This window comes from Prunus mume, linkage group LG5 (assembly GCF_029339155.1).
Source record: "Prunus mume cultivar Tortuosa linkage group LG5, ASM2933915v1, whole genome shotgun sequence".
Lineage (NCBI taxonomy): Eukaryota > Viridiplantae > Streptophyta > Magnoliopsida > Rosales > Rosaceae > Prunus > Prunus mume.
Window position 1 is genome coordinate 27,429,013 of NC_142702.1, and position 13,987 is coordinate 27,442,999.

The 13,987-nt window shown below is 38.2% G+C and overlaps 4 protein-coding genes and 1 long non-coding RNA gene across 5 annotated transcripts; 2 read left to right on the forward strand and 3 right to left on the reverse strand.

The window, feature by feature from the left end:
• The first annotated feature begins 113 nt into the window (after positions 1-113).
• On the forward strand, positions 114-1,014 carry LOC103333016 (uncharacterized). Its single transcript, XM_008235817.2, has one exon. It carries the CDS (start codon positions 309-311, stop codon positions 816-818), a length of 510 nt encoding a protein of 169 aa, XP_008234039.2. The 5' UTR covers positions 114-308; the 3' UTR covers positions 819-1,014.
• Positions 1,015-1,591: 577 nt separating this feature from the next.
• On the reverse strand, positions 1,592-3,557 carry LOC148917475 (cyclin-U4-1-like). Its single transcript, XM_089051947.1, has 2 exons — positions 2,973-3,557; positions 1,592-2,166 (listed from the first exon to the last, which is right to left on the reverse strand). Exons 1-2 carry the CDS (start codon positions 3,317-3,319, stop codon positions 1,896-1,898), a joined length of 618 nt encoding a protein of 205 aa, XP_088908073.1. The 5' UTR covers positions 3,320-3,557; the 3' UTR covers positions 1,592-1,895.
• A 2,097-nt stretch (positions 3,558-5,654) lies between these two features.
• On the reverse strand, positions 5,655-7,565 carry LOC103333018 (peptide methionine sulfoxide reductase A1). Its single transcript, XM_008235819.2, has 2 exons — positions 6,848-7,565; positions 5,655-6,133 (listed from the first exon to the last, which is right to left on the reverse strand). The coding sequence occupies exons 1-2, from the start codon at positions 7,376-7,378 to the stop codon at positions 5,882-5,884; spliced, it is 783 nt and encodes a 260-aa protein (XP_008234041.1). The 5' UTR covers positions 7,379-7,565; the 3' UTR covers positions 5,655-5,881.
• A 519-nt stretch (positions 7,566-8,084) lies between these two features.
• On the reverse strand, positions 8,085-8,825 carry LOC103333019 (mavicyanin-like). The gene is made up of 2 exons (XM_008235820.2): positions 8,642-8,825; positions 8,085-8,556 (listed from the first exon to the last, which is right to left on the reverse strand). Exons 1-2 carry the CDS (start codon positions 8,805-8,807, stop codon positions 8,168-8,170), a joined length of 555 nt encoding a protein of 184 aa, XP_008234042.2. The 5' UTR covers positions 8,808-8,825; the 3' UTR covers positions 8,085-8,167.
• A 2,874-nt stretch (positions 8,826-11,699) lies between these two features.
• On the forward strand, positions 11,700-12,945 carry LOC148917476 (uncharacterized). Its single transcript, XR_016126886.1, has 4 exons — positions 11,700-11,834; positions 11,924-12,027; positions 12,102-12,209; positions 12,904-12,945. It is a non-coding gene; the product is annotated as an uncharacterized LOC148917476 (long non-coding RNA).
• The last annotated feature ends 1,042 nt before the right edge of the window (positions 12,946-13,987 follow it).

Consider the following 13,987-nt stretch of genomic DNA (forward strand, 5'->3'; position numbering starts at 1 on the left):
GTTCCCGCGTTAATTTCCACACCTCCAAGTCCCAGAATAAGGTCATGTTTATAATTTAGTTAGTTGAAACTTGAAAGGCGGTGGTGGGTGGGTTTTATCTGTAGTGTCGTTTTAGTGGTTGGTTTTTGTAAATTGTGGGTAAAATTGTCCCAACTGCCGACCTTTGAACCACAAAAACATAGCAGTGCATAGGCAAAAGCATATCCTAATTTCTCTCTCTCTTTGAGACTCAGTTATCATTAGGTATTTAATGTCGTGTCACGGGTGCGCTATTGTGCGCATCCACATCACCCCCCATTATAAATAGCATGCACAATCTCATGCTAGCTTTTCCAACTACAAGAAGCTTCAATTCAAACACACAAAAAACACCCAACTCAAAAATGCATCTCAATACATTTCTATTTACTCTCTTTCTCTTCCTTTTCATCTCTGCTACTTCTTTTTCTTGGGCTTCTGGTGCTGCTGTTTTTGGTGGAAGAAAGGGCAGTGGTTCTAAGGACATGTCTTCGGAGCTGAATGCGGAGAACGGGCCACCAACCAGCGGTAGCGGCTCGGCCCATGGTCCCAACTGGGGCTACAGCTGGGGGTGGGGCGCGACCCCAGGAGGCGGGTGGGGTTATGGGTCTGGGTCTGGGAGATCACCCGCTGGGTTTGGGAGGGGGTCTGGTTTTGGGTTTGGCTCTGGGTCTGGGTCTGGGGGTGGTGGAGGTCACGGTAGTGGCTATGGGTCTGGTTATGGAAATTCCGGGGGCGGCGCTGGTTGGGGTGGAGGAGGAGGAGGAGGAGGAGGAGGAGGAGGAAACAACCATGGCTGAGATATTGGCTGGGAGTAGTTCATGATTGTCATGACCTCCAGGCCCGGTGCACTATGATAAGTATTACAGCTAGGTACACGTGTTGTGTAAGCTTTATATGTATGTAATAAAAGCATTGCTAGTATATTTAATATGTTGATGTAGTGCATAGTTCGATGAGTTGCAATATAATCTACTCTCCCCATCATATATTAGACCTCATGGTTTTAATTTACAAGATTCTTTACCGTTGTGTCAAGAACATTAAGTAGATAAACTAATTTCCCTTATGCATGAACACGCATAATTAAAAAATTTATTTTTTTGAGGTTGCACAATTGAAATACTCAATAGAATATCGGTCACTCTTTGATCTAAAGTAGGATTCATGTTAACTTGACGTAGGACGGAATTCTTGGTTGAATAGTGATTTTACAGTGAATAGTATTTTTGAAGTTTCTGGTGTCTGAATTCATGATACGGGAGTGACAATACGAAGTTAAGCTATATTGCTTTGCCGCGATATAAGGGCAATTTGGCATTTTAATATCGTTTATTAGGTTAAAAATAGATTTAAAGTTTATGGTTATTTTCATAATTTTCCTTTTGGTTTCTTTCCAAACCCTAATTTGGTAGAACCATTCAAGTGAACTTAAGAGTTTCTCTTAATTGTCTTGTGGATTCCACAACTTTTAAGGCGACCACTTAAGATCTCTTTGTTACCGGTTAGTTTCGCTGCGTGACTCATAACCAAACTGCAAAGACAAATTCTCCATATGTACAACAAACCACCATTTCGAGAGTACCAAAAAGAAGAGAGACTAAAATTTATGAACAAAAGTCAAAATCAGAAGAAAAGTACATAGGAAATATGTGGGCACACGCAAATCAAAAGCTTGAGCGCATTACAAGTTTGATTGGGCTCAAGCGAGAAAGCTTTGACTTCTTCTTTTGACACCATATTGGCTTTTCAATTATACACCCAAGCTCAGATCAAATGGGCTTAAGCCCATATAGACCAGAAGTGATACATAAACCCACATCTCCCAACCTCTTTTGATTTGTTTTTTTAACAAAACAGAGAGAAAAAGACAGGGACTAAACAGCAAGCTGTTTTTGATGGGCGGATTCATCTTCGTTGAAGGAGCAATGAAGCTTTAGACGTCTGGCCAAATTCAGAGGAGATTCTGCTACATGCAGGGGAGATTGCAACAACATTTCTCTTTGAAGATAAGAACAGTAGGTGTAAAAAGTTGCAGGTGTGACATTCAATTGGAAGCCCAAACCAAACAAGAAGTCCACCTCAAGAAGGTTCATCTCTGCTGTGCTGATCCCTCCAACTCTAGCATAATAGGCATTGTTGTAATATCTGCAACAAACAAACCCATGTAGATAAAAATGATTAATTATATTTCTAACCAAAGAGCATGAATAATTAAAGTAATTAATTTAATTAAACCCATAAGTTAAATATTCAACTATCATATCATTGCTGTCATATTGGACCACCACATGGGTTCACATTCTTGCTGGCATTGCAAACAAAGAGAGTGAGCTGAGAAGCAAAGCGTTTGTGTTATGGCAAATGATTGACACTTTGGCTAAAAATCCACATGGCCTTTGATTGAGCTGTCATTAGCATCAATAATGACAGATTATCTGTCATGCTCGCATGGAATTTTACACCACATCTTAGGTGGGCTTTGTCTAGTAAAAGACGGAGGCCTTCACATGCCTCATCTCTTTCCCTCTTTTTGGCGGTGGTTGCTTCCAAACGGTGATGCCATTAACAATTAGGATATGAACCTCATTTTGGAAGAACATGGAACCAACTTGTTTTCCAGGTCTTCCATCACTTGTTTTATGTGCGTATGTGACACAATTCATCAGAACAGAAAGAAAAAAAAAGGAGATTGGTTTCAATCAAAACAATCAAGAACTGAACAAGAAGATGACCAAATTATATAATGACACAGAGAAAGAGACCATGAAAGTATAAATTCAACTTATGTTCGGTAAAAAGCTTGAATCTTGAAACTCATAGAAGAAGGAACCCATTTGATTAACTATGCAAAACCCAGAACTAAAATCCTACCAAGAAGATCAAGCATTTCAAGCAAGTAGAAAAAGAAAAAGAACCCAAATTCAAGAAACTAAAACAGAAGGCTGGCTTACATGTCATCCATGAACTTTGCAGAGACCAAGACGCTGGCGATGAGCAAGCGGTGGACATTGAAGGAATCGATGGGCAACAATGGCTGCGTCTGAGTGAAGCGGTCGAGGTAGACGTAGGCAACGACGAAGCAAGAGGGGCTGCAATCTGCGTACTTGAAGATCCTCTGGAGGTAGCTGTGGATTGTAATGGTGGGTGTGGTGAGGCTGTGGAAAAGCGACAGCCTCTGGGTCGGCTCGAACCCCCGGCTCAGATCGTTGGATTTGGCCACTCGCTCGAGAACTGAGGACATGAAGTCTATCATTCTTGGCATGGCCTCTGGGCTAGTGCTCTCAACCTGATCAGCCATTGTTTTGCCCTGTTTCTGTTGGCTGCTTCTTATTTATATATGTAATATTAGGATGCGCTTGTGTTGTTACGTGTCTGAAGGGTTGCATTTTCTGTCTGGTTTATATATTAGAAAAGATTTAGTGATCATTGATTGTTTATGTTAGGCATAAATAATGGGTTTAGCTGCTGCTGCTGGCTGGTGATAGAAAAGTTGTTTGCGGGGGCACGAAAGTAGGGCTAATGACTTGACTTGTGAAAGAAAATACGTGCTTTGTGTGTGAAATAATTGGGATTTGTGATGGATCATGATTCATGATGGTTGAAGAAGAATTTCAAGTGCCTTTAGTGAGTATTTTCTTTTCTTTTTTTATCCAAAAAAAAGTGAGAGAATGAATTCAAACTTGAGTGCGAAGGTAAATCTTAACGAGAATTAGGGGAAATGGAAATGGTTCACAAAGTCTTTTTAATGTGTACTCTAAATCCAATAAAGTTCATGCTGTCCCTCACTTCACTTCTTTGTCTTTAGGGGTTGGGGTGGTTTAAAATGGCATAATCTTTAGAAGTAAAGGTGAAGACATAGGCCAACTTCCTATGTAATTTCCAGCTACAATAATTCTGAACAAAACTGACTTTTTCCACTGTGGATATGGACTTTAATCATCACAGCAATTGCCAGCTTCCCTTGCCAAGCAAACAAAAATCAAAATATAAAAATGGCAACAAGCTTTCATCAATATATATAATAAAACAATAATAATAGAATATGATGACCCCATTATTTGTGAAGTGTGATTGCAGTAATTCCTAACAATAACCACCAAACTTGATGAATGATTTATTGCAGCAAAAAAAAAAAAAAAAAGAATCTTGCCTTCAAGTTTCATGTAGACCCAGCCAAGCCAGCCCGATTACGATCGACCATGATGCTGATTTGATATCAAATAATTGTTAAATAAACAAAGAGGGTACGTAGCAAGAGGATTGACCAAAGAAAGAAAGAAAGAAAGAAAGAGAGGAAAAGAAAAAGGAAAGTCTGTTCGTGCTCATTAACATGCTGGCACTCACTGTTTTGATCTCTGCAATTGACCGTGCCGACACGTTTATTCAAAACGCATGTTGATTTCATACTCAGTTTTGATTTTAGTTTATAATTTGGATGATTTGTAACTTGTATGCACGCATCTATAAAACTGTCTAATATTTCAAAACAACTTATTTTTTATATTAGCGAGATTGAAGGAGGGAGAATCGAACATGGAATCTTTAATAAATGTTTCAAGACAACGTATTACCTAATGTTTATTTTACAGGTGCAATTTGCAAAGTCAGTCTTTCTTAGTATATATACAACAAGGGTGGAGTGTAAATTTGTGGATGCTTATAATATTAAGACATATTAAGACTCATAAATGAAAGGAAGGGGAAGGGAAGGGAAGGGCAAAGAATGTGGCCCCTTCACCAACCATGTGTTCTTTCTTATGTGAACCAACACTTAATTGCTAATTCAAAAGGCAAACACATGATTTCTCAAGCATACCAATTCTACTAATACTTGCTCAAATACAAAAATAAGTGACTGGATCCTTTATTTGTCTTTATTGTGATTGAATTGAACACCACTTAGATTAGATGGGGTTCTCTTCTCTCTCTGGCCGCTTTCATACCTTATATTTATGGGGTAGGAGTGGGTCTCATGTACCTTAGAATGTGACCTTGTACCTATCCACTTTGAATAGAGTTTTCCACAAATAGAGGGAGAAATGTGTGAATTGGTCATACAGAAACGTGCCACTTATTCAGAATCTTAGCAAGCCCGTGCTCGCATGTTAATGAAACATGTAGTGCATGTTTCTACTTATCCATGCTTCCAGTTAACTTTTAGGTTCTGATTTTGCAGGGTAGCTAGCTCCTTACCCAGATGCATCATGCATGAGACTATCTTCTATGGTCCCTTCGCCTTCTTCACCTTTATACACGAGTCACGACTAGGTCAGGCTAGGGCATGCCGTCCTTACTAGGGCAGACTATGGCATGCCGTATGCGACCATGTGAGGCTATGTGTTCTTTTGGTTGACATGGCTCAAATATAGTGTCTAGCCTCACTGGCCTCCAAGCACACAATGCTCATTCCAACAAACTTAAGAGAAATTAACTTTGATCAGGTTAAAAGCTTCAAAAGCTCCATAATATAATTGGAAACCACAATGCTGCAACAAGACAATTGGTGCTATTAGTTTGACTTGCGGAGAAAAGATTGCATAGCTTTGGCCCTAAAAATAATAAACCAGAGGACTACCTGGAACAGGTAACAGTGCTAACAACGCGAATTGCCAGACAGAACTAAAACAAAACAGTGGAGACAACAGCTAAGTTCCAAATTTTCCAATGGTGGTAGATGAGGTTCATACAGCACTACAATTTATTGCAGATCCAAGCTCACAACATGGAAACACCATGCTTACTTACTAGACAGAGTATGTAAAAGCTAGTTACAAGTCACCCATATGGACAAAAGCACCAACCTACGAACAATACCGGGTATGGCTTGTACGGTTTTACTTTCAAGGCAGTAGCAAATAAATTAGCCATAGCATCGGATTGGATCATTGCATCCTTTCTCAGTAGATTGCTTAAAACCAAAACGGCCCCCTTTAGCAAGGTACTGCTGATGATACTCCTCTGCTCGGTAGAACTTCTTGGCCGGAAGAATTTCTGTAACAATCTTTCGGTTCATTTTCTTCTGGTGTTGTTCCAAGGATTCTTGTGCTGTCTTCTCTTGCTCAGGTGTATAGAAGTATATTCCAGATCTGTACTGTGTTCCCACATCATTCCCCTGCCCATTACATATGGAAAAACCCTTATGGTTACTTCAGCCATAAGACAAATGTACTTTTTGGATCACACTCTAATTAAGAAAATCAAATATCACATATTTCGAATTTCTATGAGAATATTCAGGACAAATCTACAAATATAAAATCAATCTCTAGGTGTAGCTTATGGATATGAGAAAATAAGAGCCAACAAAAGACAAACCATTAAGAGAAAGAGGGATTTAGGGTTTATGAAAAAGAGAATCATAAGCAAGGCTACTGTTTCAGTAATCATATCACTGAAAATACTAATGTCCGGTCAATCCCAATGATCTGCTATCATAAAACTGAGATCTCGTTGACAATGCTGCTACATGCAACTCACTGAATTCTAACAACATAAAAACAGTTAAATTTGATGAGTAAAGTAGGACTAACTGCTTCAGTACAAGAAGTTGTGCAGTCAATTACAATCTCCTTTTCTCACACACTGACACAGTTATCTACAGGGCAAAACAAGAAAAGCCCAAAAATTATCAATCAAAGTTTTGTCCCTAATTCATCAATAAAACACACAAAACATATCAACCACCAAACTACTAAAATCAAATCTTGATCCTATCACACAAGCAATTGAACATATTCCCACAATAACCAACGAAACCCCAACAAAACAACCCAACCCAAATAATTTATAAAAAAAATTTCCAGAGAAAAAATTCAGAACAACTCACCTGGCGATTGAGCGTGGTGGGGTCATGCCTGGACCAGAAGAGATCAAGCAGAGTCTCAAAGTTACACTCTTTAGGATCGTATTGCACTCTCACGACCTCAGAGTGGTTGGTGGTGCCCGTACACACGTCCTCGTAAGTCGGGTTGTGCAAGAACCCTTGGGTGTACCCAACCTCTGTCTTGGTCACGCCAGGTATTCGCTGAAAGGCCAACTCGACACCCCAGAAGCACCCGGCTCCAAACTGGGCGAACTGCTGACCTGGCGCCGGAACGTCGTCGTCTGGGCCCAGAGGGATGGAGGAAGAATCGGAGGTGGGGTCGGAGGTCTTTGGGCCGAAGCCGAGCTTGTTGAGGAGGTTCATGTGGGGCTTGTTGAAAGAGATGGGTCTGTGGGTTTGTGGGAAGGGGGAGGTGGGTTTGTTTTGGAGTTGAGAGAGAGAAAGGAAGGGCTTAGAGAGAGAGAGTTTAGGGGTGGTTATGGCGGTGGAGATGAGTGGTGAAGTGGTGGAGATGGTGGCTAAGGTTTTGAGCATTTTCGGGTGTGACGTGTTGGTTTTATTTCGGGCTAAAGTGAGAGTTCCGTCTTGGGAGGTAGTTATTCACAATTATTTTTTTAATCGAAAATGAAAATTATACAGAATTTTTTGCTTTCTTTTTTGGCCTATGGAAATTAAAATGCTGGTCTTCTTCTCCAAGATTTTCTTCAACTTATTTGTTTTGTTTCTGTTCAGGAATTGTGTGGCGCCTTCTGGCAACTTGGCGGGTACCTACCCACACACATGAGGTGGGACCGCGGGAGGATAAGAATGGAAAATACAGGTTGTTTAAGAAAAAGCAACAAGTTTCCTCTTTTAAACAACGTTGGAAGACCATTACTTTCACAATCACAATGTCATCAAGAAAAAAAGAGACCAAATAATATTAAGGTTTTCCAAAGCATTGTTCAGGGTTTCTGTTTCTTTTACAACTCTTTTTGGGTTTTTTTCCTTTACAAGTTGGAGAGAGTAGAAGAAAGTCAAAGCTTTGGTTTGATGTAAGCAATGTCGGTTTAACCAAAATGACATGCTGTTGGAAGTGGTTAATGTAGCTACAACTACAGATTAGATGATAATAAAATCAATTATAGTTGTATTTGACCCGTTTCTTTGTGTAGAAAACGAAAGTTTACATCTATTGTTTATCAAAGATTCTCTCTTTCCTGATTTAATACAATCATATACTAAATTAGCACACTAAAACTAAAGAGACTTGGAAATTTTTGTTATTTCAAAGACTGCAGGCTATATAGCTGCAGCTGCTATATATATTCATACAAGGACTCACTATTTAACATCCGTATATAGCATGGAAGCTATAAGGCCTAAGATAGCCAACAGAAAGACATTAGGTCCACAGTTGATGAATGCACTTGAAGTAGGAATGTTGCTCTTAGAAGTAGGTTGTGGAAGATGATCCCCTTGGCCGGAACCAGTTGCTGCCTGTGGTGCGCCAGCCGGCGCATAAGCTTGGTTGTTTTCTACTTCTGCATGGAGCTTCATCCCTCCCAAGCAGTATAGCTTGTTACCACTCACAAAATACCAATCACCAGGATGCGACAATGTGACCGTTGTGTTCCCCCCTGTATATGATTCCACAACTTTGGTTGTGTTGCAACTCTCAAAGCTTTCTTTGCTCACTTGACTAACACTATTAGATGATGAGTATTGGAACCCTGCAACCAGAAACAAACCCAAAACAAAACAAAAAATTAAAGACAACAAGTTGCTTAATTCATGTATAGTATAACTTTTACTTACAGAGAATATCGCCAACGTTAAATTTTTTGTCGTTGGACCATGTACTGAGGTCAGTGCTTATGTCCCAGCCAGAGGTGTCCCCCACAGTGTAAGTTGTAGCAGTGCATGTCAATGCAAATCCAAGGACAGCAAGACCAAAAGCAAGAACTGGAAGCAGCTTTCCCATTTCAATGGAGAATGAGAATGTAATGTAAGATGAGATAAAACATAAGAGGGGGATTTCATTTTATAGATTAATATGTTGGAGGATTCCTATTATTAGATGACCTAACTTCAACTGTGAGAATGACTTGCATTCTTGATCAATTCAAAGTACATATATTGTTCCTCAAAAGCAAGTTGGTGAGCAGTTAAACACCTCCAACTCCAAATCTCCATTTTGCTGACTTTGCCAACGACATATACGCTTGTTTGCTTTGTACAAGAAATTAAGATGATAAATTAGTTTGCTTGTGCAGGCACCCAACACAAATCTTGCAGCTTCCATATTGCACATGTGATTAAGTGTTTCTGTAGATTTTTCTTCAAAATGATAAGAAAAAACAGTCAAAATAATATTTCTTTTCTTCTCCCCATTGACTCTCATCATAACTATGGAATAATGCACCACTCTCTTTTAGTTCCAACAGTCCAAGAATATAGGGATTTATACATTAACTAGGGACCCTCAATAGTCTGATTTGCAACTGAAGCAGCACCAACATGAGAAATTGCTGGTTCCCATATTCCAGTGAATGTGCATACAGAAGGGGAAGAAAGTAATGATCCACAAGTTCAATTTCCCAATTCCCATGAGAATGGAAGAAGAGGGAAACTGTCTTTTATTTGTTGCATCCCATCCCTGCAGAAAGTCCAAACAAAAGCACAATGTTGTCTCTTTTGAGAAAAGTTGTAACCATCAGCCATGGATGTTACATCTATAACATCTTTACTCTATTATCATACCTGACTTGTACAAAGAAAACATTCCCAGTATTTCGGTTTCAACCAGATACACCCCATCCCTGCCACAAATGGCCCAGCAAAAGCTCCCCAGAGCAACTCCCTCCAAACTACATTGACAGATTAAAAAATCAATTACTGAATTCCTACAAGTCCTTAAATTTACAATTCTACCACGAGACACTAAAAACGCATAACCAGACAAAATTTTATACACATTGGCATATACAATTATACATTCACAACACATAAAAAACCTTCTTTTCTCTCCCTACAATGTTTATCTATAAAGAAACAGAATATTTTTCTCTGATTTGTATCATTGTGAGAATTGGTTTTTTCGGCTGCATCAAATTCCAAACATGTGTAATCAATGGTTGGGTTATATTTTGCTAGAAGATTAAAGTTTTTTTCTTTCAAATCTACTGATTGATGCCTTCCGAGTTCCAACTATCCCAATACGTCAGAATCAAAATTTTCTTTATGGTTTGTGAAATTCTCGCTATTTATATGCCGTCTAAATCCAAATAAACGAAATGGGAAAATAGAGAATTGAAAGGCTTTCCAGACAAAAAAAGGCAAGGAATTGGTGGGGTTGTGGTAAAATGGGAACAGAGTTCAAAGAGTGTGAGCTCCCATCGCTCCCAAACTCCATTGCTTGTTGCCATTTGAGAGGAGCGAGTGAGGACTGAGAAAGCCTAGCTTTTTCTCCTGCCGTCGATCACATCTTTTTCTTCTCTCCCGTTCGATCACATCGAACCGTCGAACGGGCCTACGACTGTGTTTTTTTCTTCCGTACATAGTATAGCCGCGCGGCTATATTATTTTTAAAGAAGTGTGAATAGTATAGCCACGGGCAACTAGGCGATACGCGGCTGCTCTGTTTTGTTTTTTTTTTATAAACTATATTTTTAAAATTTTAAAAAAATAATAGTATAGCCACACGGCTTGACTGGGTTTTTATGTTTATTTTTTTAAAATAAATAGTATAGTTGATCAGCAATACTCTCTCTCTATATATATATTGGGATCTTTTTTTCTTTTAATTTTTTTCCCCGATTTTTGTTTACCGATAAGAATAGTTTATAGCATTTACTAGTTTTGATTGTACCTTTGGAAATTGAAACCTAACTCATTAAACCTAGGAAAATGAAGATCTATATACTATTGTAATATGTTGTTTGTTTGTGCACATTCTTGTATCTTTTTTTGTAATTTTGTTTGGACATATAGGTTATGAGTGACACTGAGTGCAAGGCACACAAGGGACGACATTGAGAGAATCACTGTTGCACTCTCTTATTGTGTCAATTTCCAAGAAATTCGCATCTATGACTCAAATGGTTATGCAAGGCTCTAGGATTTGATTGGTTTGGATACCAAAATTTGATAACTCTAGTAAGAATCAATTAATTTACCATAAGAATAATACTAGAGGCATAAACTAAATATGGTAATATTTTATTTATTTTATGTCCAAGAGTGATCATTGTCAAATTTGTCTTTACATATTGTTTACGAATGTTTGTAGGAAAAAAATATGTATGCATATAGTCAATTATATCAATGCAAATGAGTGATGAAATTTGAATACGTAGAGTGATCGCTGTGAAATTTGTCTTCCCAGATTGTTTATGAATATTTGTAAGAAAAAAATACATATATATTCCAAATATAAAAAATTAAAATAAATGTTCTGACCAAAAAGAAAAAGAAAAAAAAAACACAAATGAGATGTGAAAAATCAATAATGGCCTTAATGGTATTGTAATCTAGCAGGGTGAAAACGGGATTGCATATCTATCTTTATTCACGACTTGACCCCAACGTGTCTTGTCTTTTATCCTTCGAAACTATTCCCAAATTGCCAATTGGTCCTTTTGCAGTTGAGGACATACATGGTTAACCCTGCCTCTTCCGAGTTTTTAGCTCTGCTCAAGGCGTTACGCTCCAACAGTCCAACTACGCCCGCCGGCTTCTTCTCTATCTGCTATGCAAATTGCAGAAGTGAGCTGCATTGAGATGTTGAGGTGGTGGGATCATTGGGTCGAAGAAGCTCTTCAGAAACTTGAACACCTGCAACTCCTCCGTTCTCTTAGACCCATTTACCTCCAAAATGGACCAACCCATGAAGCCCAAAACCCCGTCGAAGATGAATTCCGTGTGTTCGATGAAATGCAGCGGATCCTCTGTGGAGGTCCACATTCCTGAATCCACTTCCAGAAATGGCTCCACGACATTCCCAGTTCCGGTAAGGTTCAATTCAACAACTATTTTCCAATTTGCTTTTTGTGGAATTTTCTCCGTTTTGAACTTGCATTACGTTTATGGAATTCACAGGAGATGAGGAAGGTACCCATAAGTTCAGAAAGCTTCTACTATTCTCTGGGAATGACTATTTGGGCTTGAGCTCACATCCTACCATTGGAAAAGCTGCTTCCAAGGTTGTCTTTTTTGCATAATTTTTGCAAAGATTGCATCTTTAAGTTACCATGTAATAGGATTTATCTTCAACCAGGCAGCCCTAGAACATGGGATGGGCCCCAGGGGCTCTGCTTTAATCTGCGGATATACCGATTACCATAGGCAACTCGAGTCATGCATTGCAGACTTAAAGAAGAAAGAGGTATGAGCTGCTCTGTTTATACATTATACTCTGCTGATTTAACTTCTTTATGTGAACTTTGTCATTCATTCTCTTCTTCCTGTTTATTGGCCATGGCCCATGGTGTCAAGGGTCATTTGGTAGAAACTTGGATTTAGACTATGCTAGCTTTAACTGTCAGAAATATACACATGCTTTCCCAGTCAATGAACATCATTTCCTTTTTCATTTCTAGACGAAGTTTAATTGTGTGGTTTTTTTAGACTTTATGTCTGGTTTATTGAAATACTTTGTCTGTTTATTGAAATACTTTTTTTAGGTTTTTTAGCTCAAACGTGAAAACTGATGCAATCTTGTTTCAAATTTATCCCCTGGGATTGCCTTCTTTGTCCCACAGGATTTTCAGCCAATATGGCGTTGATGGTAGCTTTGGGAAATGTTGGCTCTCCCTTGGCTGCTGGAAAAACACCTTTATCTAATGAAAAAATTGCCATTTTTTTCTGATGCACTGAACCATGCGTCAATAATAGATGGTATTCGTCTTGCTGAACGACAAAAATTTGTAGAGATATTCATCTATAGACATTGCGACATGACTCACCTTAATGCATTGTTGTAGGTCTTAAACTTTTTGTTTTGAATTTGTGTGCCTATTCTTATTGGATATGCACTTCCTTCTGTCCATAGCTTAGAAATGCATTTTGTGTTGTGACAGATCAAGTTGCACAATGAGGAAGAAAGTCGTCGTGACTGATAGGCAAGTGCCACTATTTTTAAACTACTTTCTGTACCATCATTTCAGTTGGAATCAAATTCACGTTCATATAAAGTGTTCCTATTGATTTTATTTGTTATATTCCTTATGAATTGTTTTTGTCTTTCACTACAGCTTGTTTAGTATGGACGGAGACTTTGCATCAATGATTGAGCTTGTGAAGCTACGCAAACTGCATGGCTTTTTGTTAGTTATTGATGAAGGCAAGGCGTAGATGCAAGGCGTTTTAGTCACGCTATGTGAGACGTAAGCCTTTCGAACATTAATTTATTTTAATAGGAAAAATTTATAAATAATACAACACAATTAAATTGTACTACTAATTCTTAACGATCTTTTAAATATATAATCAAATATAAGTACTAATTGTCATTTAGGCATAATAATCAATTCCAAAACATAAAATATTTATTCATACCAAAAGGAGAGAATTCTTGAAATTGATGGAGATTATTGGGTAAGGGTAGAAATTAGGGTTGTACTATACAATATATATATATATATATATATATAGGTCCATGTGTTAAAATAATATTAATTTAGAAAGAAAAAAAAAGGGTAAGTAGAATCGAATCTGCAATTGATATATACAATACACTGTTGTGTATTATTAACTTAATATATTAATTTCATTAGAAAAAAGGAAAGAAACAACACAGAACGTGCATTTCATTTAAGTAACCTCAGTTTTTTTAAAAAAAAATTAAAAAAAAAAAATTAAAGTAACATCAGTTTTAAAAAGGCTGAAAGTGAAACAGCGTCGTTTTACAACCCTAATAAAAAATTTCACGCGGACTCTTCTGTTCTTTCTCGTGCTGCCTTGTTGAAGTGGAATAGTATAGCCGTGCGGCTATACCCTGGCTGTCCTATTTTTGACCATGGAATAGTATAGCCGCGCGGCTATACACGTTTTTTTGTTTGTTTCTTTTTTCCTACTTTTTTTTGTTTTGTCCCTACATTTGACAATCAAAACCATCTTTGATCCGACGGTGATGATTGGCCAACCCACTTGAAGGAGTCAAAC

Coding starts and splice junctions, on each gene's coding strand:
- LOC103333016 (XM_008235817.2), top strand. CDS start 309: ATGCACAATCTCATGCTAGCTTTTCCAACTACAAGAAGCTTCAATTCA.
- LOC148917475 (XM_089051947.1), bottom strand. CDS start 3,319: ATGGCTGATCAGGTTGAGAGCACTAGCCCAGAGGCCATGCCAAGAATG. Junction 2,167..2,972: donor GCAAAGTTCATGGATGACAT/GTAAGCCAGCCT, acceptor TGTTTGTTGCAG/ATATTACAACAATGCCTATT.
- LOC103333018 (XM_008235819.2), bottom strand. CDS start 7,378: ATGCTCAAAACCTTAGCCACCATCTCCACCACTTCACCACTCATCTCC. Junction 6,134..6,847: donor CCACCACGCTCAATCGCCAG/GTGAGTTGTTCT, acceptor TGTAATGGGCAG/GGGAATGATGTGGGAACACA.
- LOC103333019 (XM_008235820.2), bottom strand. CDS start 8,807: ATGGGAAAGCTGCTTCCAGTTCTTGCTTTTGGTCTTGCTGTCCTTGGA. Junction 8,557..8,641: donor TAACGTTGGCGATATTCTCT/GTAAGTAAAAGT, acceptor TTCTGGTTGCAG/GGTTCCAATACTCATCATCT.